Genomic DNA, 22,291 nt, shown 5'->3' with positions numbered 1-22,291 from the left:
CCGTTTCGCAGTCTTTTTGCTCGGTCGAATCGAACGAGCTCATTTTCCAATGAGAAATTCACCGTTCAGGAACGAAACGGTAGTCCGTGGCACGTTTCACGATAAACTATTACCGTAACGAACGCGTCTTGTACCTACACGCTTCGTCTTTCTTCATGCTGGCCAATGTATAGAGTTTCCAATGAATATCGAAGACGTTCTTTCCGGAAGAATTTTATTCGTTCGAGTGAGGGAAGAAAGCGAATCATGGAATTGAAATGGTAAACGATCTAAGCGTCAGAGGTGAAGCTTTCCAATAGAAACAAAGAAACGCGTTAATTTTACTAGTTACGTCGTTTATTATTTGAACGCTGTGGATTTGCAGCGTTTATCACCTTTGCAAATGTAAAAGGGGAATAAATGCTGAGGAATATGTTGGAATTAATAAAATTAAATAATAAAAAGGTAATAATATAACATAAACATAGTAGTAATAATAGAGATAACAAAATTAGATAGATTTATTTATTATTGTATTATACTTTTAATTTTGTAAACAATTAAGTTATTAAATAATGTTTGCAATGTTACCAAGCTATTAACGTTGTTACAGAGGGATGAATTTATTAAGGTTGTTATAAAGGGGCGGTTGTTATTCCTTTTTTTGGTTTCGTCGAGAAAAATAATGTTTCTTTTCTTGAATTAAAATTATGCATAAAAGGCTTTCATACATTCAGTGACATTTATTCGTAACAAGATTCATTATATCTTTTGAGATTATGCTTGAATTAAAGAAAAGCTAAATATACATATAGTGCGAATATGATTATGTCTACCAACATCCTTCAAGGGCTTAAAATGCTAAAATATAACTGGATATTAAAAGGAATCTGTGCTTTCAACTTAAATACGTACTTCAGCTTCAAAAGACCTTTCCACTATATAAAATTGTTTAATATGTAGTTTAATAATTAAATTGCCCAATTACACGTTCTTGAAAGGAGCATACAAATTTTCTCATTTTATCTGAGAAATGAAAAAAAAAATAGTTTGTATATATGAATATTGTTTATATATATTTATATATATTTCAAAAAGTAATTTCACTCCTTTGATATCTATGAAGAAGATCGCTGCATTCGATTTATCAAACTGTCATATAAATTAAAATTATTCATAAAAAGCTTTCATACATTCGGTGACATTATTATTCATATTATTCACAATATTGAATAATAATAATAATATTATTATTATTATTATTATTATTCACAATAACGTTAATTATATCTTTTGAAATTTAGCTTGAATTAAAGAAAATCTAAATATACATATAACGTGTATATGATGTATATCTATCAACATTCTTCAACAGGTTAAAATACTAGAATATAACAGGATGTTAAAAAGTATCTCTACTGTCAATCTGAATATACATTTAAATTTCAAAAGCTCTTTGCTATAAAAAATTGTTTAATGTGAAATTTAATCATTAAATTGTCCAATTACACGTTCTTAAAAAGAGCATACAAATTTCATCTGAGAAATAAAAAAAGAATGGTTCGTATATATCTTTTCAAACTGATTATGATTTTATCGAATATCGCCGTGTTCAAATTGTTAAACGATTAGATTCAGTAATCCGTTTGTTATTCTTTTCTATATTTGTTTTGCATTTTCCGCATACCCTTGTTTCATTTCACTTCTGTACTGCTGAGTTCTCGGAAAGGACGCTGCGATTACAAACAGTTTTTCTCACGTTCATGGATAAAGTGGAATTTATGTTTGGCGACGAAGGTCTCCGCTATCATGTTATGACGACGTCAGAGTCAAAGAAAAAGCTTTCACGATGCAAGAACACGATAGAGGCCTTTGAGGGACAAAATTAGCGATCCTCATATTTACATGCGTACACGTATATCAAACGAGAGTTACATGTGTGTTTAAAATGTCATCGATCAGAGGGACATATATTCTTGAAAGCTACATTTTATGGAGATCCCCAAGTAGAAAAAATAGAAAACTTTAGGGTAGTTTCGTAATTATGAGAGGCAGTGCATTATAATTCTATATTTTAATATATCCTGTACATTTTGTTACCTTTAACATTTTTGTAAATGCATAAACATTCCCAGTCTGTTATGATTCATTCAAATAAATGTAAGAATTTCTTTTTTCCTCGTAGTCATGGGTAATTGGTATTTAGTAATAATCACAAACTGTTACTGATACTTTTGCTATGAAAGAGCGTACTATCTCATCAATGGTCATTAATATCTCAAACATTCATGAATCTAATGGGAATTGCGTTTGCTCTGTTTTCTTTTGTTTTTCCACGTTAATCGATAGATATAATTTGAAATTGAAACAATAAAAAACATTCTGTCCATTCATTTTTTAGAAGAGTAAAGAGTATATTTGATCGAATGTCTAGGTTTCACAATTTCGAAGACATTTAACTCGAAAAACTGGTTTTAAGCCGACACACGTAACTTTCAATTCGTGTCTGTGTCTAAAAATACACTGCTTAGCATCGCAATTATCGAAGACCTTGTGAGTTATATTAACATACCTTTTTCGTTTCGAAATGCTGGTAACAAATTTTGTTATTAAGCCCTTAGCCGTACTGGTAGGGAAGTAATTAATTACATTAAAAAAAAAAAAGAGAAGGTAAAGCAGGCTTCAGAGAAGGAAAATTATGGCTTATTAAAGTATGTACTTTGAATATATGTATTTGAATATGAAAGGGTTTATAATCTCCTTGAATAATTTTCAATCTAAATATTAATTGTTTGGCTTCGTTAAAAGATTCGAATTGCAACAACAGACACAAACTTTGTAAGATATAATTAAACTATCAAATATTCGTTTAAGTTATCTTTGCTTCACAATGCAATCTTTTCAAGACAAACATTTCTTTCAATAATACGCTACTACATATTATAGTACAGACTACAGTACACTCAGATGTGGAAAAATAAGGAATATACCAAATCACCACTTTGCACAATTACTATAATACACTTTTCAATTCTCTATCTCCTTGAACATTTTACGTTAAATATTCTAGAAAGTAAGTACCGTTCTTTGTACATTTTATGTACCTTTTCTAATCATGTGTATAAAAAGTACAGCCTAGTTATATCTGGAAGTAATTACTTTCATTGCAAATAAAAATATCCCGAATACAACGAAGTCTTGAAATTCCTGACTACAGCAAAAAGGTTTTGGCGTAAAAGTGTTATCGGATGGAAACTTTATCGAAGACAATTCCACTGTCACTCCACGTACTTTCTCTATCAGATAATGTCTACCTGGACATTTCGCCTAGAACAGCTGACAGATAACGCGTCGCTAATGTTTGAGAAATCGGTTTTCGAGCGAGCACACGCTGTTACGAACAGATGTTGTTGGTACTGGTGGTTCGACGTGCCAGAGGCGATCTCATTTATATTCCTCCGGGCATTTCTCAGCGTACGATAATATTCGCCAGTTAAACAACGTGGTACCCCCTTCTTCTCTCGTCGATACGCAATTTTGTAGAACGACCGGGTCGCGAGGGTGATTCATCGGTCGCTGTTTATCTTCCAGCCTTTATCCTAGACTGCATGTCTCTTTCCCGTGGCCTTTGCCAGTGTGCAAAGCCGTAAAGACAGACTTACTTACTTACTTGGCAGGCGTAAACTCGGTTCGATCTGTGGCTCTGGTGCCATTCCACGAAACAACAGAGTTTCCAACGAATTGATAACTTGTTCCTCCTAGCCAGATAGGCGGCCAAGCTGACGCTATCGGTTCACGATGACTTGCTTGACTTTGATTTTACTAACGAGCGAGGGGCTTACTGGTAAAGTGCACTTTTTTTTAAAAAAAAGAGATAAGCATACAGGAAACGATGTACAGAGTATTTCAGTATTTATTTGTCAGCTAGATTCTGTCGAATTATCTGGCTATAAATTAGAAGAAAATGTTATATAGACATACACAGAAACTTTCCAAAATTTCTTTATTAAACCGAGAATATTTATGCAAATATTCATATTTTTATGAGAATAATTAAACAAAGATGGAATTTAGGAAACAAATGGAATTAGATTATCATTGCCATTGTTATGAGACGCTATCATGATTATGTTCGATATAAATAATAATTTTTTACAGGGTTAATGAAACAGTTAATTACCCATTATAATAACAAACCTGTATATTTAGTGTGACCGTTATCAAACGTTTGTGAATGAATATAGTAATGGATTTTAATTATTAATGTAGGTAAATTGAATCGTTAATAGCTAACCTTTGCTATGAACTATTCAGTTTATCTATGGTGGCTGAATGTTTGATAGCATGTAGAGTTTCCCACTAATTACTTTTAATTTTCTAACTCTTTGCTATTGGAATTTTCTTTAAATCGCAATTTATTTACTTCGTTTTAAAAACTAGGATAGAATGGATCTTGTACTTCCAAGAAGAGAAAGCAAGCAATGTTCATTTTTTGTACTTATCCATTTCATAAGACATTTTGTTTGTGAGAACAGGGACTGCAGAAGTATCAAAACATAGTGATAATATTTCCATCGAATGTTGTTTTCTTTTGAGACAGACCAAAGTATCAAAATTTAATTTTTTCCAATAAAACTATTTTTTGAAATTCCTTACCTTATCCCTTCACTTTTCAATTATCTTTTTATTAGTTTACTTCAAACTAATTGCTATTTTTTTTACACTTTTTATTCTAGATTGCACATCCGTTGCTTTTATATCGATTGTCATTACCGTCGTCGAAATAACACGCTTTCCTATGGAATGATAATATTTCTCGTTGGATGATAAACGAGCTCGCGCTGGCCATCGTTCGAGTCATTCGACTTTGATTCCGTGCTCGCGAGTCCCTTATGACTTTATTCGTCCGTGTCATTTACGAGATTGCACGCCGCTACCGAGAAATCGTCGCTTCAGGAGTCTTTCCGTATAAAACCAATGGCAAGGCGACGAGAGGGAATTTTCAGTGCGATCGGTAATGATCATTGCGATGGAATTTTTGCGCGTAGCCGAGGATCTCAAAGAAAATAAATGACTCGTGAGTCAGACAGTTGTAACGGTGTGTGTCGCAAACTGGCATGGAAAAATTGGCGGCGATAAAACAAATTGTCAGTTTCTTTCGCCTGTCTGATGCTGTTGCGTTTTCGAGATGTGACGAATTGAGATTTTGGAGTGCCATTTATGGTCCGCGGTATATACTCACCTGGCAATAACGAATATTCTAATATTTTCTGCTTTTCATGAGTTCAAATAACGGTGAGACTCCATTTATCCGAATTCCACTTATTCGAATAAATTAGCGTCTCATTAAGTGGACTCCCGTTGATTGAATCTACTTATTGGAACAAAAAGTTGTAATTAACGAGTAAAATCAGTGAACTATAAGTAGTAAGTAACATCAGTGGATTATCGATGATCGATTAGTGTTAAACTACAGTATTTTTAAATAGTAATTGCGAAACTCCTTAATTTTATGGGATAAATTGAAAAAATTAGATTGCTTGCTATGAGTCACTCAGAAAACTTCAGAAATATATTGAAGTATTTACTATCGATAGTATTTGTTTTATTCTATACAAGATGTCAATGTTTTATCGCGAGCTGCAAAATTTAATTTTCTTGTTTCTAAAGGAATAAGCCTTAGATTACGTATTGATAAAAAACTACTCGATCTCTGTTTTTCTAAAAAAAACTTCCTAATTTAACGTACATTGTAGGTATTTTAGAATCTTTATCATTTATTTGTCAGTAGCTTAGATTGTTTGATTGATAAACCAATCGCGCCTGGCAACCTAATGTTTCGTTGTCACATCTCATTTCAACGATCTGATCAACAGATTTTCCTGCTTTCGACATCCCATAAACCATGTATTTACCTTTCGATATCTTTATCTGAATGTCCTTAAGGTAAGGTCATAACGTATATACGTTAGTTACCACAAAAATATAATCAGATCAAAGAAAAAAAAAAAAGAAACTTGGATATCTAATTATCCCTTCTATATTTATAGAAAAGAACGCCATTGACATAACGGGAATCCTCTATTAATTCGTCTAATTTTGAAACACGATGGAAAGTGTCAGTTAAAATAACCAAATCTCACGATTTCACAAACGACAAAATAACAATTGTATCTATCTTTTCATGTTTATGAAAAGAATTATCTTACTCATACAATTTAAAATTTTATTTCATCTATTCTTTTTATTTTGATCCGTCAAATCGTTACGATTTATCGCATCCACTTCAATTATCTTGCACAACGTATCGTCAAACGATTTATCAAAACGTCGTTAGAACAGTCTTATCTACATCCATGGTGAAAAGCACAAACTAAGAGTTTTTGGAAAATAGTGAACCACCAGCCTACCATTTTATTTCCTATGGATATCTAATTTTACTTTTGCTTTACTTTTGGAACGGCCGTCCGATCGCTTTCACCACGTGTGTCATATTTTCCTAGAACAGAACGGTTACACAGCTGAGTAATCTGTTAAGGAGATGCTTCGACATGCTTTCACTTGGTATTGAATTTGATTTACAACCGCTGTTTGAATTGTGCTATGATCGCGACACGGTTCGCACGATTTCGTCTCGAACATTATCCAGTCGCCACCACATACCATGGTATTACATTGGTTTATAAATTGTTAATATCACAAATTCATATGTTGCAAGCAAAACTAATCAATTTCACCTTTTGTAAACTCCCCAATTTTGTTATCTCAGCATATGATTAATGGACTACAGATGTTTCTGCGTTTGTGAAAAATTTAAAGATGCCAAGATATCGTATGTAATATGCAAACATACATAAAATATTACTCAGAATTATCTGCTCGTTTTAAAATGAAAATTGGATCGATACTTATATTTCTTCTTTTGTGATCTTATAAGTTCATTGATCGTAGATCACCAAAGGTCTGATATTCTTGTTGTTTCATGATAATTTTATCCAGTTCATATTATAAGAAAAATGCACGTTTACAGAAATAGAATGTAATTACTTTAAGAAGACCAAATCAATGAAGAAAATAAATAGACCAAAGTTTTGTGAACAAAATAATAGAAACAATCGTTAAATATTTTATGACTTTGAAATCTTGTCGGAAAACGATATTTATTATACAAAAATAAATTTCTTCTTGTTGAATAGGGATTCATATAACAATTTTTCAATATAAATCTACCAACATATGAATACACCGATACCTTCACACTATCATTGACAGTAATTGCGTAATAATCTGGTTGTTTCGTAATAAAATCGCTCTTTTTCGTACAATCGGTAACAAAGATTAAATAAAACGAGACGTTTAAGGTTACAAAATTAAAACGGCGTGAATCCACTCGAGCTTGTGCCAATTTTTGATAATTAATCTGGTAATTTTTTCAGCGAGCAAACGGTCACTCGAAAATGGAGTTGAAACGACAACGCAACAAAGCAGAGCACCGATGAAGTGATTAATTCGATCGCGAGTGAGGGTGTAGAAGAAAATGATGACTGCCATGGCCAGATTACCTTGCAAGCAGACTTCGCCTTCGCAACAGCCGCGAGTCAATAATTTCGGGAACAGTCGAAACTCCTACTGGAACATGCAGACCAGGCATCCAGCACCTCCATACGTCAGGAATCATCAACGACACACTGATCATACCGGTAAGTCGATACGTTATTTATTATTAACGTACCTTTCGCTACACGTGTTGCGCTCCCAGGGTGAAGGTCGAGGCGGTCGCTTTTCACGATCAACCCTTTTTTTCCCTCCCTTCTTTCCTTTTTTTCAACGTATAATTTAACGCAGGGGAAACTCGATGTATAAAAAGACGCTTTGAAGGAGCAGAGTATTTATATCAGATATAATTCCTTCCTGTTGAATATATGCGTCGACGGCACCGTTTCCTTCGAGTTATATTGAGACGCCTAACCTTAGTGAAGATATATCGTATTGTGTGTAATATTGAAAGGAACAATATATTTTCTTTTGTATATTTTCGATCAGTAGACCGCGGATTTTTATATATTTATAGGAAACATAAAAGTGAAAACATGTAAAATATATAAAATGTTGCGCCTGTTATAATGTTCAATAGGTTGGACAAACTTCAATTCACAAGTTCAATTTTACGCTGGAGCTTGAATATTAAAAATCTTGCTATTTGTCGAAACTAGAAAAAGGATAGCGAATGCGAAATTAGATATAAAGTTAACAAATTAATTTACAAGTTCTATTGCCGAGAAGAAATAACAGAATTTCCCCTTTTTCTATATTTAAAACAGGGACGCCATCAATTTGATCTCCAGTTTTCGACGCGAGCCCTTGGTTTTCTGGCTCTTTGAAGTTAGAGAAGCTAAATTAAATTTGTGTTTGGACGTTATCATTAAGTTAAATCTGCTTTTCGGATCATAATTTTCATTTGTATTGAAGTTGAGGATAATGGAAATTTTTGGTTGGAAGGACCAGGAAGGATGCTGGAAAGAAGCGTTTTAATTAAAAGTTACTTAACTGGGAATCGATCGTAACACGGGCACGAACTTTTGCGATTCATAACTCTTCGTTATTTACGCTGCGTGCTGTGCAACCTTCCTACGGGCAACGTTACATCCTTGAACGAACTTCCTATCGAGCGGACCGTTTTATCTTCACCCTTCACCGTTATCGTCATTAATTATCCTTTTTACGGCACGCTCGAACAGCCCGTTCTTTCGTAACGATCTTTGACAAGTTACCAGGTACTCACAGAAACGTCACAATATCACCTAATATTTGGAACGACGATTTATCAAGCCTCTAGATCGCTTTCTAACGAGTTACGTTTGCCATTTAATTACGCGTTTTACCAAAATACGTATTTCTTAAATTAACCAATAGTCTTTAACAACATCGTATATTTCTATAGTATTATTGCAATTTTCATACTATTTTACATTCTATTATATTGCTATTACGCTTTTTTTTAACGACATCGTACATATTTACTATGTAATTCGTGATTATTTTATCGAGATACTTTGTACAATTTTTAAATAATGTGAAGTCATTGCTGTCAAGTTTCTATTTTATTATCGTAATTCCTACGGTAATTTCTGCAATCTTTTATTTTATTAATTTCATCTTATTGCGCTTTGTCATTTTTTCCGACGACATTATGTTTGTCATCCAGTGATTTGACTATTTTACTTTGACATATTTTTCAAATCACCAATGATCTTACTCATTTTTATGTTTTTATTTCATTGTCACAATTTTTATTTTTATTTTGCAATTTTTTATATTGCCGCAATTTATACACAGACGTAATTTATATACACACATGAAGTGAAATTGTAACAATAACATAGTAATGCATAAGCCTGCCGGTATTCTCAATAAGCCCAACTATTCGATTTCGTAATGTTCCTAATTAAATTTTGTCGCGCTCTACCAATCTCATATTCCATGCCTGTGTAAAAATTAAAAATAAATAATTGTATCGTAATAATTTCATGTTGGTCTTTGGAATTTTGTTACTTTACCCGTGTAATTTCATCGCGTTCTGTTTCTTTACAATTTGTTATTTCAGTTTCTAGTTGCTTTTTCATTTCATTACAGTGATTCTGTACACCCTTTCATTACATGGTATTCTGTTATGATAAAACTTCAGTTAACATTTTTACCGTGCGCCGAGCAAATTGCGACGAGTGTAATAATTTGTATACGGTAAAAAATATCTACGCGTTGGAAAGTTTCGAAAGGTGAAAACGTGGCAGGAAAAAATAATGTCGCAGTGACAAGCTGGTAATTTGCGAAACTTTTCTCATTTTTGTTCCACTGAAAGTTTTTCTCCCATTCGTTGGTGTAAAAATGGTAAAAATCCTACAGTTCTGTAACATTTTCTCGAGGTTCTTTAGAGAACGGGTGCACCTTGCAGTTGGGCACTTCCATGTCATCGCTGAATCCACAGGAGTGCTTTGAGTTTCTGTCGGCGCATCCTTTTTCTTATCTGTGTTCCGCCACGTTATTATCACAGTCTCCGGTCGTTTCAAAAGAAAATCTGTTACAGTATGTCAAACATATGTCATCGGCTACCATGACTGACGTCAACCTAACAAGCATGTTACCAAGAAGTTCCAAGTCAGTTTCAGACTCGAATGGAACGAATGACACGAATAACTCGTCGCTTTATGCAAGTCCTTTGACGAAAGAGTTGCAATGATTGGGAAATAATAGAGAGAACGGACTTCAAACAGAGCTTCGAATAGTTTCTCTTCTACGTTTCTTTTGCAGACTGTCAACTATTTCTAAATGAAACATAAGGTATATATACATTTTTAGATCTATTAAAACGTAGATTGGAAATAACAGAAGGTACTTCAAACGAAATTTGGAATAGTTCCCTGCTACATTCCTTTTGTAAATTTCTAGCTATTTTTAAACTAAACATAAGGTAAGCGTGCATTTTTAAATTTGTTAAACAGTTCATCGGTAAGGGTAGTAATTAAAAGTGTTCAATCATTTTCGATTATAATGATATGCAGTTTAAATTTTTAATTACGATTGAGAATGTAACATGTAATTCAGGAATTTTTAATTACAAATTTTCAGATAAGACAAATAGTTCGTATGCGTTTTAATTATTTTGGACTATGAAACAGTGACGTTAAATTACAAATTTTTGTATTGGGATTTATTAAAATTTAAATTAAATAATTAAAAGTTATTAAAATTAAGTAAATAAAAAATGTAAAGTAAAACAAAGTTAAATGAAATAAAAAATTTGTCGATCGAAATTTTTATATTAAAAATATACGGGATGATGCCAAGAAATATAGCATAATTTAGAGCATTTTAGATTGACGTATGATTTATATTAGAAAGACAAGGAAGATATAGGATTTGTTGAGAAAGTTTTAGCACATGCTTGTTTTAACGCAATACCGTTCAGAACTGCTGCTTCTCAGAACAAAGCAGCTTCGCCCACACTTTTCCTCTGCCATAGCACACGACGTTGGTTGATCCATAACATATGCCCAAATACAAACACAATACGACATACGAAGCGAAACAAAACTACATAAAGTCAGTCGTGTTCCCACATGAACAGCTATAAGTTAATGTGTTTGAAATTCTTAGAAACATTTAAACGTTTCTTTTTATGGTGTATCATCGTTACATGCGGACAATTGTGCGTATAATTTTCGCACGTAGTTTTTAAAACATTAAAAAAGATATTTAGCGTATATCATATATATACAATTGGGGACAAAAATAAGTGAACATATAGTGGAATTAAGTTAGTCGAGCTACTAGTACTAATATTGTATACTTAAGTTTAATTTATTATATATTTTCGTAATACATAGATTATGTAGTAAATAATTGAAGTTCATATTTACGTTTTTATATGAACAGACCGTATTTAATGAAACTTTCGTTATCCAACTATTTTTGTGCCCACTGTATATTCAAAAATAATTTCAACTGAAAAATTGTTGAACTCATCGAGAAGACTGATAAAACGCTGATGAATGTATTGAAAAGCTCGATAAATTGTTGCTGCTCGTTATTTACATAAAAATGAACACATTGTTAAGAGCACTGACACGAGCATTTATTTTATATCGCAGCCTTGGAAACACGATTTTCATCCAAAATGACGCGTGTTGAAAAGACCGATGAATTGTCATCGAGCATAGGAAAGGCTGATCGACCGTCATTGTAAAAACGCCAATGGACCAGCATTCTGCACAGAATGACGCTGTCCGTGTTGTTTCGAAGCAATAGAATGAATATTCGTCACGTCTTGCAGATTTAAGAATAAAATCTTTGTGCGAAACGGGTTGAGTGCAGTAAAAAGGCAAATGAATGTAGAAAATCTGCGATGACGTTAGAGGGCATTAGACAAAATGTGCAGAAGTCACGTATTTAGAATGTGAAAACGCCATTCCGGTCGTAAATGGCGTGCACGATTTTGTTGAGTGTTCTGCGTGGCGCAGCGGTTTGCATGAGAACGCGGTTTAAGGGGTTCTACTGGTGGAGAGGACGGTTTTTACCCTTGAAGGGTAGATTATGCGGTCGCGTCGCGGTTAGCGAACGTTGGGCCATTTTTGATTCCGCATGGAAGTTCCATTATACATGGTGTTCCATAAGAGGTTGCTGGTATTAATCGACTGGCATTTTGAAATTCATCTAGTTGAATACACAATTTTTCGGTAGACGAATGATCTCAGTTTTAAAAGCATGTAGGCATATGTACGATATAATAAAACATTTACGTATTTTCAATTTTTGTAATATTCTCTTTCGTATCGTGTGATACGGGACATTATCTGTGACATAAAATGGACCATAACGCAAGATACAATGTATAATTGAAATAGAATATGTTTATATAATATATGTATTTCATTAAAATTACTGTTTTTAGTTTATCAATAAATTTTTTAATAGATATTCCTAGTATTCCAGATTGCAGTATTTAAATTCAAAAGTTCAACAACTATTGTTATTTCCATTGCAAACTAAACGTAGTATGCATAAGGTTTTGTTGTAATCTGTCATATGAAGATACAAATGAAGCTCTTACCTCTTCGTTGCTATGCTAGATTCTATCCATAAAATGCATTGCACTGAAAGCACATAGTATACTGTTTGCAACAGACAACAAATGATTGTCGTCAATCGGTCATCTTTGCTATGTCAGAACTGAATTTCACAATTTTCTAATATTGTAATGATCTACTTGGAGCTTGGAGCTACGTATATTTGAGAAATAAGAAATGTAAACGATGTCATTCGGTGTAAAGTACTGACAGCAGAACTATTTTTATATAAGTAAGATAAAACGATAAAACTTTCTCTAATACAAAATAAGACCATGAAATAATTTCTATCATATATTTCTGATGATGTATACCAAGACATCAAAATAATTGACGATTGATATGACAGTAGATAATTTCCTGTCGCTAATAATTATGCAGTTGATGCTCTAATTTAAGGAATACGACTCATAAGAAAAATTAAATTTTATTTTATTACTTTATAAAGGAAGAGTTACATTGACTCAGACCATTCTCAAGATTAATAATATATTTCAAATAGAAGTGACAAAAAGTGACTAGTTCTATTAGAAAATCAGATTTGTCACAGACATAGCCATCTATTTATATTTCAATTGCGACTAATTAATTCCCATCGATGCATCTGTATTGTGGGTGCCATATCATCAAAGTGCATTGAATTTAAATTGCCAACAATTCGGCCAATCGATTCCACTCTGCCTGGCTATCGTGATCGAATCGTTGATTGTTTCGAGGCGAGAGTATCAGCTCCCTAAGGCGTGTCAGACGCTTGTCATCAATCATCAGCGTGCGTGGCACGCGAAAACGGGAGAAGCCGCAGATGTCGGACTGCTCGTCATTTAATGCTCGAGCTTGCCATCTCGTCCTCTTCAACGAGACACTTTAACCCGAACGCGCGTGTAAAGTGCGTACACGTGCACCACTGTCGCTTTGCATTGGCGTAACGCGACAAAAACATCGAACCAGCCAGAAGGTCTGTTAATCCTTTCGCTGTTTGGCCTATTCACATTCACAGACACTGTATCTCGCGACGCAATATCGTTCATATGACTCCAGGGACGAGATAACACGCGTATCTGGTTTTCAATATTTAACGACAGGCCTGACTAAAATGTAAAACTTATATTGAAAAAGTCAAAATATGACAGTTATATGTACATATGGCGGATAAAAGAATCTTTCGAATCGATGTGCTATGAATTTTGGTAGCTTCTGTACTGAACATTTTTTATCGTATTAGTAACAGTTATCTATTCTATGGTACGCAATTATATTTACCTTAATACATTATAAATATCGCGTCAACGTTTAAAGAAAAATGAAACAAGACATTTTTGATCGTAGGAGCTATTCTGGTATGAGTTTAGGATCGTTAACCCTTTCACATCCGCGGATGAAATGTCTGGTATGTCAATGAAAAGAAACGCCTCTCGAAGCATAAACGACATCGCGAGATATAGATGCAAAAGGGTTAATCTGTACAACCCATGGGGAGCGTAGAAAATATCAAAGCATTCAATATTCAGTATATTTACAGAATTGGATAAAAAGATCGTTAATGCTTCAAGAGGAATTTTAATAAAATTGAAATGAGGGACCACGTATGTTAATATTTCGTTGCCCTAGTCCTTTGCTGCTTTAACTTCGATTCTAAAAAAAAAAAAAAAAAAAAATGTAATTATCCATATCGTCATATCTCTTATTGGAGTAAAGAACACTAATTCATTGGTAATATGATAGAAATTCTACTTAGAAAGCAACAAATATTCAGTTTTTTAAACTCCTAACTCCTTACGATAGTATTAAACTCTATAAACTTTAAACTCAGTTTTCTCAGTCTACAGACTATGTAATCTCCGCTAGATAGAACACCTAAGAATTAGAGTGACGATTCCTTGAAAAACTGTAGTAAGATTAAAATCATAAAACAATCTGATATAACAATTAATTATTCAAGGTACCTCAACCACCGTATCTACAAGGTTGAAGGTGGTCAGGATCTACGATGATTCGAGGTGAAAAATGGATTTCCACTGATAAAAGTTCCTAACGTAATTAGAGTGTCATCGTGAATTATTTATAAGGTCCTTGTACAGTACACGGTAGCTTCTTCGATGGCGGCTCAAGAAGATTCTTATGCGTAATTTGTCCTTCGTTTATTTCTGTCGACTATCTAATCTTGTTACTTTCATTCACACAACGTGGAAACATTTTTTCTCAGGTGGTCGCCACGTTAGGTGAAAATATTGTTAACCAACACGAAAGCTTGCGCGTCTACTTGGCTTCCGGTTCAGTTGCATGTCGTTATCGTTCATCAACACGAACATATCGCTGCAAACCGTTCCCCATTGCTCGGAAAAAAGTGCATCCTCCATTCCATTTACTGTTCTCCATTATGTCGTTGCTGACCCGTTTCGTCACTTTCATTTACGTCTTCCTTTCGTGGCACGATCGATCGACGAATGCAACGATGCGTCTAGTCATCGCTTTTCAAATTGTTTACGTATGTATGCTGGAGTCAGGAACCTGCAACAATTAGATTTGTCAATTTTGTGTCGTTCACGTGGAATTTTTCGAATACTAAGTAAAGTGCTAAATCGCTGTATAACGTGTACAGTGTATGTTATTTAAAGAGTCAAGAAGAAAAGTAGCATAACTGATAAAATCACTAATTTAATCTTACTGCGTTGTTTCGGTCAATTCCGATCCCTTTGTATTTTTCCAAGCTTGAAAAATATCTGAAATTCGAATAACATATGAAAATTAAATCATTCTCGTACAAATTTTATGTTGGATCTTAAAACTCTAGAAATGTTCCTGTTCCTTTGCTGTAATGAGAACAAAGTTGAGATATCAAAATTTCAAGATCGTAGCCGGGTTAAGAAATATGAAAGAGAAGTGGAAAAGTGCAGGTAAAATTAAACTTTAATAAAAAAATCTGTTTTCCAACATTAAAACGCGTTTTCATAGGCACTCATAAAGATGTAGAAATTGAAGATAAAGTCCTCTAGGATCTACGTTTTAATATATCCTTTCTCCTATGTATCTCGTCTTTAGAAAAAATCTATCTTGTACTCCTTTCCTGCTGAATCCCTCGTATGCACGCAATCATAGAAACAAAAATTTGTTCGAATAGAAATATTTTCAAGCTTCAAGAATAAAATATCGAAAAATCAGTATTTTGTATTAATTCTGTATGAATAATTTAGTATATTTTCATAATAAAATAAAATGCAAATAAAATAAAAATTGCAATTGTACTGTAAACAGTGTTACCATTTTATGCTAAAAAAAAGTGTACTTATTTATATATATATATACACACGTTATTTACTTGTTATGTGTCGTTATTTTTTATGTGGTGAACGATTAGCATAAATTTCACGATTTTTATTCGTTCCATTTCCCAAACTATTGACTCGACTGTATTTTTTCTTCATTGTTTGCGGTGGGTCGTTACCACAACAGGATGTGCTTGTGGCTATTCGGAAATTATGTTAAAGTGAAACTATTGACAACGCTGCCTGCATTCATAATATTTTGCGAGGTTTTTGAAATAGGTATTACAGTTCGATTCACAGGTGAAATGCTTCCTCTCTCCACGATTTCAGTCGACGCTTGTACGTTGAATTTACGCTTGTGGTTTGTTACATAATGTTAACTTTAGTAATTCACGTTGCATCACCTTCATTTTAGTATATACTCGTACTATTACAAACTCGTTATTGGTATGTCATATTGTTATATCATAACAATGAGAATATATATAGTGTAAATATTATTATATTATTCATGGCAAACAATAAATTTCATAACTTGTTTATTATTTATTAATTTAGTACCTTAAATTATAGGATATCTTTTTACTGCTTGTAATTTCACAATACTCGAGGTTATCGTTGTTATATAATATTAATAAAATGTGTCAATACTTTACCTCAAGTACATTTTTTTTCACATAGTTGTGACATACCTTTGAGAAAACGCATAAGCGCTGAAGGAATATTTGCAATATCACATTGCAGGTGAAAAAGACGGGTGTACCTAGTTACAGATAGCTTCCATGCATATTTCACATTTCTCAGAAACCTTTAAAAAGAAAATAGAATATGAATAATCGTATAACTAATTCACTTTTTGTTTTTTTTATAAATAAGTTAGTTACTAGGTATTATAAATTTTTGAATTTAAGTAGACATTTTAAATGTAATCATTGGATATCATTTTTATTGTACAAATCACTTAATATATTCTTTACTTTATGTATCTGTTGAAATATATACATATAAGTATATATATATACATATATAAGTCATTCGACGTCTATGGATAGGCAGGTCAATGTGTGTAGCTTTCCTTGTACAGCTGAATATTATACGTTCCGATGAAAGATGAATGCTACCATGATTTCTGCAGAAAAATATAATTTATAAATTATATGCCAGAGCATAAATCACGATTTCATAAAAGTTTTTATTTATATCCATTGGATTATTTTCGACCAAAACGTAGTTTTACATTGTTAAAAAAATTTCTTAAATTCGAAGAAAATATTACAGAATCTTTATTGATATACGTGATTTTTCGTTTCGGTTATGTGATAATGATCTCCTTAAAATATCAAAAGTTCTTTTCTCCGTTGAAATTAAAGAGATATTGAGACACAAAAAAATCGAATAGCGCAGGTTCAAATAATAATTTTTAGATGAAGACATTTTCGTAAGTTTGAAAAAAATTGAATTTGTCTTTTTTCTAAAAGATCTCATGGATTGGTTAAAATATATTTTATATAAATGCAAATTTTTACGAACACTATATGGATACAGGTCAATAATTTGGTTGAAATAATCTTGCAGAATTTAAAATAATTGGTAGAATTAGTAGAAGGACTTTAATGTTATATTTCTGTTAATGCGTTAATTCTGTATTTCACAGATTTTGTCTTCATTATTTTCACTAATGATGCTTTTCTTACGATAAATTGCCACTAAAACTGGCTAATTAGACTGCAATTGCGTGTACTCATCGTACATTGTTCAAGAGTCATTTCCGTTGCGAATATTTGCGAAACCGGTTTAAGAAAAAATAAACACAAAGTTATAATTACTAAATTTGTCAACTATTGAAAATAATCCACTATTCAGCAGAGTATTAACCGTTGAAATATATAATATTCATTCAGAGATTAAAATTAATAATTAGCTTGTCTGCTTAATTATTACAAGTTTTATTCTCGAGTTCCTGCGAATAACAATGTTTTAATCATTAAATATATTATTATTAAATGTAATCATTAAACGATTATTAGCCATTAAATAATAATTAAACAGCTATTAAATAGTTATAGAATGGTATATAAATTCTTCGTGTTTATTTAGAATATTATTATTTGCGATAGAAAATTTGCTGAATATTTCAGTTTATTATGGACATCCTACTATGGAGATTGAAATGTATGTATAGGCCTAAAAAATTTTTCCTGTATAGTAACCGTTATACAAAAAAGATTGGTAATTTACAAAGCAGTATCAAGTAGTACATTCATCATTACCAATCATTATCCGAACCACTAATCTTCTTACTACTAATAGCCATTTTTACCTGATGAGTCGAGGAAAGGGAATGGAGAATTCGAATTTACAGTTATTGAACCACCAATGAAATTTTCTCTATAGCAGGCAAAGTGAACTCATTCCGTTATTAATCGCTTCCGACATCGTTAGAATACTTTCGTTATTAGAATTAATTTTCAGTCGCATTAGAAGATCATTACGCAGGAATTTCCACGGTGTTTTATAACATCAGATCATATTTCTGACCAAGACTTTGATTTATTGATGATACAGTTTCAGTTAATTTTTGTTAATTTTCAGTTTCTCTTTGAGTCACTAATTTAAGAGCTAGAATGCCTCAAAAGAATTGAAACATCTAATTCCTCAATTCTACGTACGAAAACAAGTCGAGGAAAATCGAGTTCGTGTGCTGAATTAAATACATGTACATTTAAACTCGATGTTCTCGAAAATGAATCTTCAAATGAACAGACTTTATTTTATGTATTACATGTAAAATAATCAGAGGCTGCATTTATCAATGTGCAAGGTGGGGCTTCACTCCCTATGGAGTCTCGTTTTACAACATAACTTCAAAACATAATTACACTTTATGACGATGTTGCGCCTCGAATCTCCAAAAGTACAAATGCATCCTTAACAATAACCCTATATATCCTGTTGTATTAAACTTCCTGCAACATCCTGTCCAATCGCGAAAGAAGTTCCATACTAAAGAACCGAAACGTAATTTTCCACTGGAAATACTCCCTCGAACACCAAAGATTCCTTACTGTTCCCTGTCGGAACCAGCGATTTGCTGTAATTGTAAGCAGGAACAAAGGTTCGGCGTAGTTAGAAAGAGACTCGTGCCGGCGCACGTGGCTCAACCCTGTCGGGCGGGTATCTGGTTGAACGGTATCCGTTTACAGGAAGCGAGCTATTTACCGTTTTTACTCGAGTGTCACTTACAGCCGTCTGGTTTCCTCGTCACGTGCTACAGGGAAGCGGAAGAGCGCGGTGGAACTGCTCCAGGAGACGAAGGCGTTCTACGTGAAGAGCGAAACCGTGCTGGACCGGAAGCAGGAGCTGAAGAACAGTGGTCATCTTCAGGTCTCGCAGCTGAGCGCGCCGAGTGCGCCTCCCAGGTTGCTGAGGAAATGCGGGAACACGTCGACCTGTTCGATGCAACCGACGTCGCCGTCGCAGCTGCCACCTGCTCCGATGACGCCACCTTGTTGCTGGGCATCGTGCCACGAACAGGACAGGCGTAAGTCTCTTGGAAAAGTTCGATGCTATACTCTATATACACCTTTCGATGTATACGTATACCCATTTTCGACCACGTAATCGATTTAACGCGCATGGCTGTTTAACAGTTGTACGCAACTACAGACACATATATGTGTACCTATGTGTCGGTATTATATATACACTTCCTCGTTTCATTGCCGGGCAACTTGCCATCGACGAGATTGCTGTAAGTGGTTGTCCGAGCACTTTCGAAAGCTTCCTTCGATCTTTTCGCACGGATGTTATACTGTAGCTGAATGGAAATCGGTAACGAGTTTGGCTTTCGTGTTTATGGGGATACCTGTATATGCTTCCGCAATCGTTTCCCGAGATTTTTGCTTGTTCGTTTCGTTGCTATTGATTTCCTTTACAGCTAATTCTCTGTTGTCTTTTAATCCTCTGTTTTTAACCTTGCTCTCCACCTCACTTTTTTCTCGCGTTTGTCTCTCTCCAGGCATCTTCTTTCTTTGTACTATTCATAAAATACGTGGAATACGTAAAAGGTTCGTTTTTTTTTTTATTTGTGTTGACTCCTATGTTACCTGGTAGCTAAAAGAAATTATGTATTTTGATATGAAATAATCAAAGCCTTTCGAAGGTAGGCGATAAAAATAATTTTTAAAGAACAAATAATAGTAAGATAATAATAGATACTTTGTTTTTCACAGAAATGAAAATTATTCAGAGGCATTTGTAACTATTATAAATGTAAATAATTGTAAGATCGTCGAATTAGCGTTCGACAGCCGCAGTATTTTCTGGCATTAGACACTTTTCGTGGATTAAATGATCGTGCGATTTTACTTAATCCTTTGCAGTCGATTGCTGTGGTATTCTTAGCAGCATACTTTTACCGTTTCGGACGCGCGCCGGAAAATGAACGAGTCGTTTGCCGTCAACGGTTTTGCTTAATGCAGGTGTACAAGTAAGATGCTCGCTGCGTCGAGTTAAAAAATTACAAAATATATCTCATTACGAACTCACGAGAAAATTGTAATCATCGATCAAGGAGCAAACACGAAATAAATGTTCATAGAATTTTCAACTAACAAAACTTTCATAAAACCAATTATTTCTATTGCCTACGTTCATAATTCAGTTTCTATTTTAAAACCATCCCAAGCACATTAATCATAAAAATGGAAGTTAGAGCCATTGTATTTCTTCTTACTAAAATCAACGGATAAATTTTGTATCTGGCCGTTAAGTGATTACCTCTTGTAGATTGCTTTCAACGCGACACATGATATCGCTATGTCCAAACTCGTTATTTCCAACAGACCAATCCCGTCCAGGTAGCGTATTTCATTGCGAAACCCTCCAAAAAGAAGATTGCACATTCTCATATGAATTATTTCCACGTGATGAAAATTGCAGGAAATATCGTGTTAAAAGATGCTTAGACGTGGATATTTCTAAGAGCGTGTACAGATCTACAAAAATGTTCAACAAGTTAAAATGTGTGTCTGTTTTAGCTAACTACCATCAAATATTTGAAGAAAGTGATATTATAAAAAAGATGTTCTTATAAATGAAGGAGAACACGATGTAGCCTAAAAAGAAATTATTCTTTTTGCAGGTGGAATAGAAGAAGGTCGAGTTAATTTTTTTAAATGGGTTACTATCCTTTTTTTATTCATAATATGTTTATTGTGATATATTTTGAAATTAATATATTTATTTAAATACATTTATTAATAGCCATTCAATTATAGATAGTATGAAAAAAATACAAAAGAATTTCTGTTTTTCGCTTAAAGTTGAAGATTTCCCAGGAACAGTTGACGAAATTAATTATGTGACGTAAAAGTTTATTTCGTCTAATAGCGGACGGAATTCTGAGTCCTCAACAAACACTGCCACCCGCACTGCCACCGAAGAGTCCACGTCTGGTTCCTGTTCCGCAGCGGCGCACGATTTCAGGGCCGCCGAGCAGCACCGGTGGAGATCAGCTGCAGACGAAATTACGTCGGTTGTTAAATACCGATAGCAAGGAGAACGTATTCTTTCCTGACAGTCCAACGCAGACGATCATCCAGGCGAATGGTATCCCACAGGAGGAGAAATTCCGATATTCTCCTGGCAGTTTGTCACCTAATCTTCGCGAGGAAGACCGCATAAAGGTAAAATCTTCGTACTTTGGAGTAACTATTGAAAATACAGTGAGGTATCTCACAACGAACTACATACGTAATTGATTTTTGTTTGTTGTAGCATCAGTTCGTTGTGGACGCGTTCCTTGTTATATACCTCACTGTATATTAATTTTTATAATTTGCTTCGTTTCTCAGCTGTCTTCATTTTTATAAAACAAAATTACTGATTATTTGCAGTTATATAATCTACATATATATTTTTAGCTCGGTGTAATACATATAGTTCGTGTTCGAGCGAAGATCGACGTGAGTCGTGATTTAGTTTTTACCTTTACTTCCGTTTGAAATGTTTCGCTGTGATTTATTCCGAATATTTTATACACTGCAATAATTTTATTGTATTTTTATATCCTATATTTTTACGTACACGTATACACTATCGTTGAAAGATTTTGAATGTATGAACATATTCGTTGTCGCTGACGTAAAATTATGCTACTTTACAAGATAGTAGAAAGATATACGATAAGCGATATAATTTTTCACGATAGTGTAACTGTCTTAAATGTCTTGCAATACTTGTTAATTCATCGCCTATATGTGGTATTATTGTCCTTCGTATGTTTTATCCATGAATACGTATGCACGCTTCCTTGCGATGAATCGTAATTATGGAAGTGTCGGAGACAGGAAACGGAGTTAGGAACCGGACGTTGTACATACGCGTGTTCGCGAGTTTAACACGGAAGACATATTCCTCCACTGT

The 22,291-nt window shown here is 33.7% G+C and overlaps 1 protein-coding gene across 8 annotated transcripts in view; it reads left to right on the top strand.

The window, feature by feature from the left end:
• LOC139988358 (uncharacterized) overlaps nt 1-22,291 on the top strand; it is a 51,554-nt gene that overhangs the window by 23,523 nt on the left and 5,740 nt on the right. For 3 of the 8 annotated variants that reach the window (XM_072005730.1, XM_072005826.1, XM_072006001.1), the window contains 4 exons: nt 7,416-7,679; nt 19,140-19,406; nt 21,257-21,552; nt 21,790-21,831. In XM_072005730.1, the coding sequence (XP_071861831.1) occupies nt 7,517-7,679; nt 19,140-19,406; nt 21,257-21,552; nt 21,790-21,831 (768 nt within the window). In that variant the 5' untranslated portion in view covers nt 7,416-7,516. Of the gene's footprint in view, nt 1-5,190; nt 5,210-7,415; nt 7,680-10,063; nt 10,318-19,139; nt 19,407-21,256; nt 21,553-21,789; nt 21,832-22,291 lie in introns of those variants that run through there. The other 5 variants (XM_072006080.1, XM_072006158.1, XM_072005908.1 and 2 more) reach the window with 4 other exon arrangements.

The sequence above is a fragment of the Bombus fervidus genome, chromosome 1 (assembly GCF_041682495.2).
Source record: "Bombus fervidus isolate BK054 chromosome 1, iyBomFerv1, whole genome shotgun sequence".
NCBI classification, from domain to species: domain Eukaryota; kingdom Metazoa; phylum Arthropoda; class Insecta; order Hymenoptera; family Apidae; genus Bombus; species Bombus fervidus.
The sequence above is the reverse complement of the archived record's forward strand: the minus strand, read 5'-3'. Positions and strand labels throughout refer to the sequence as shown.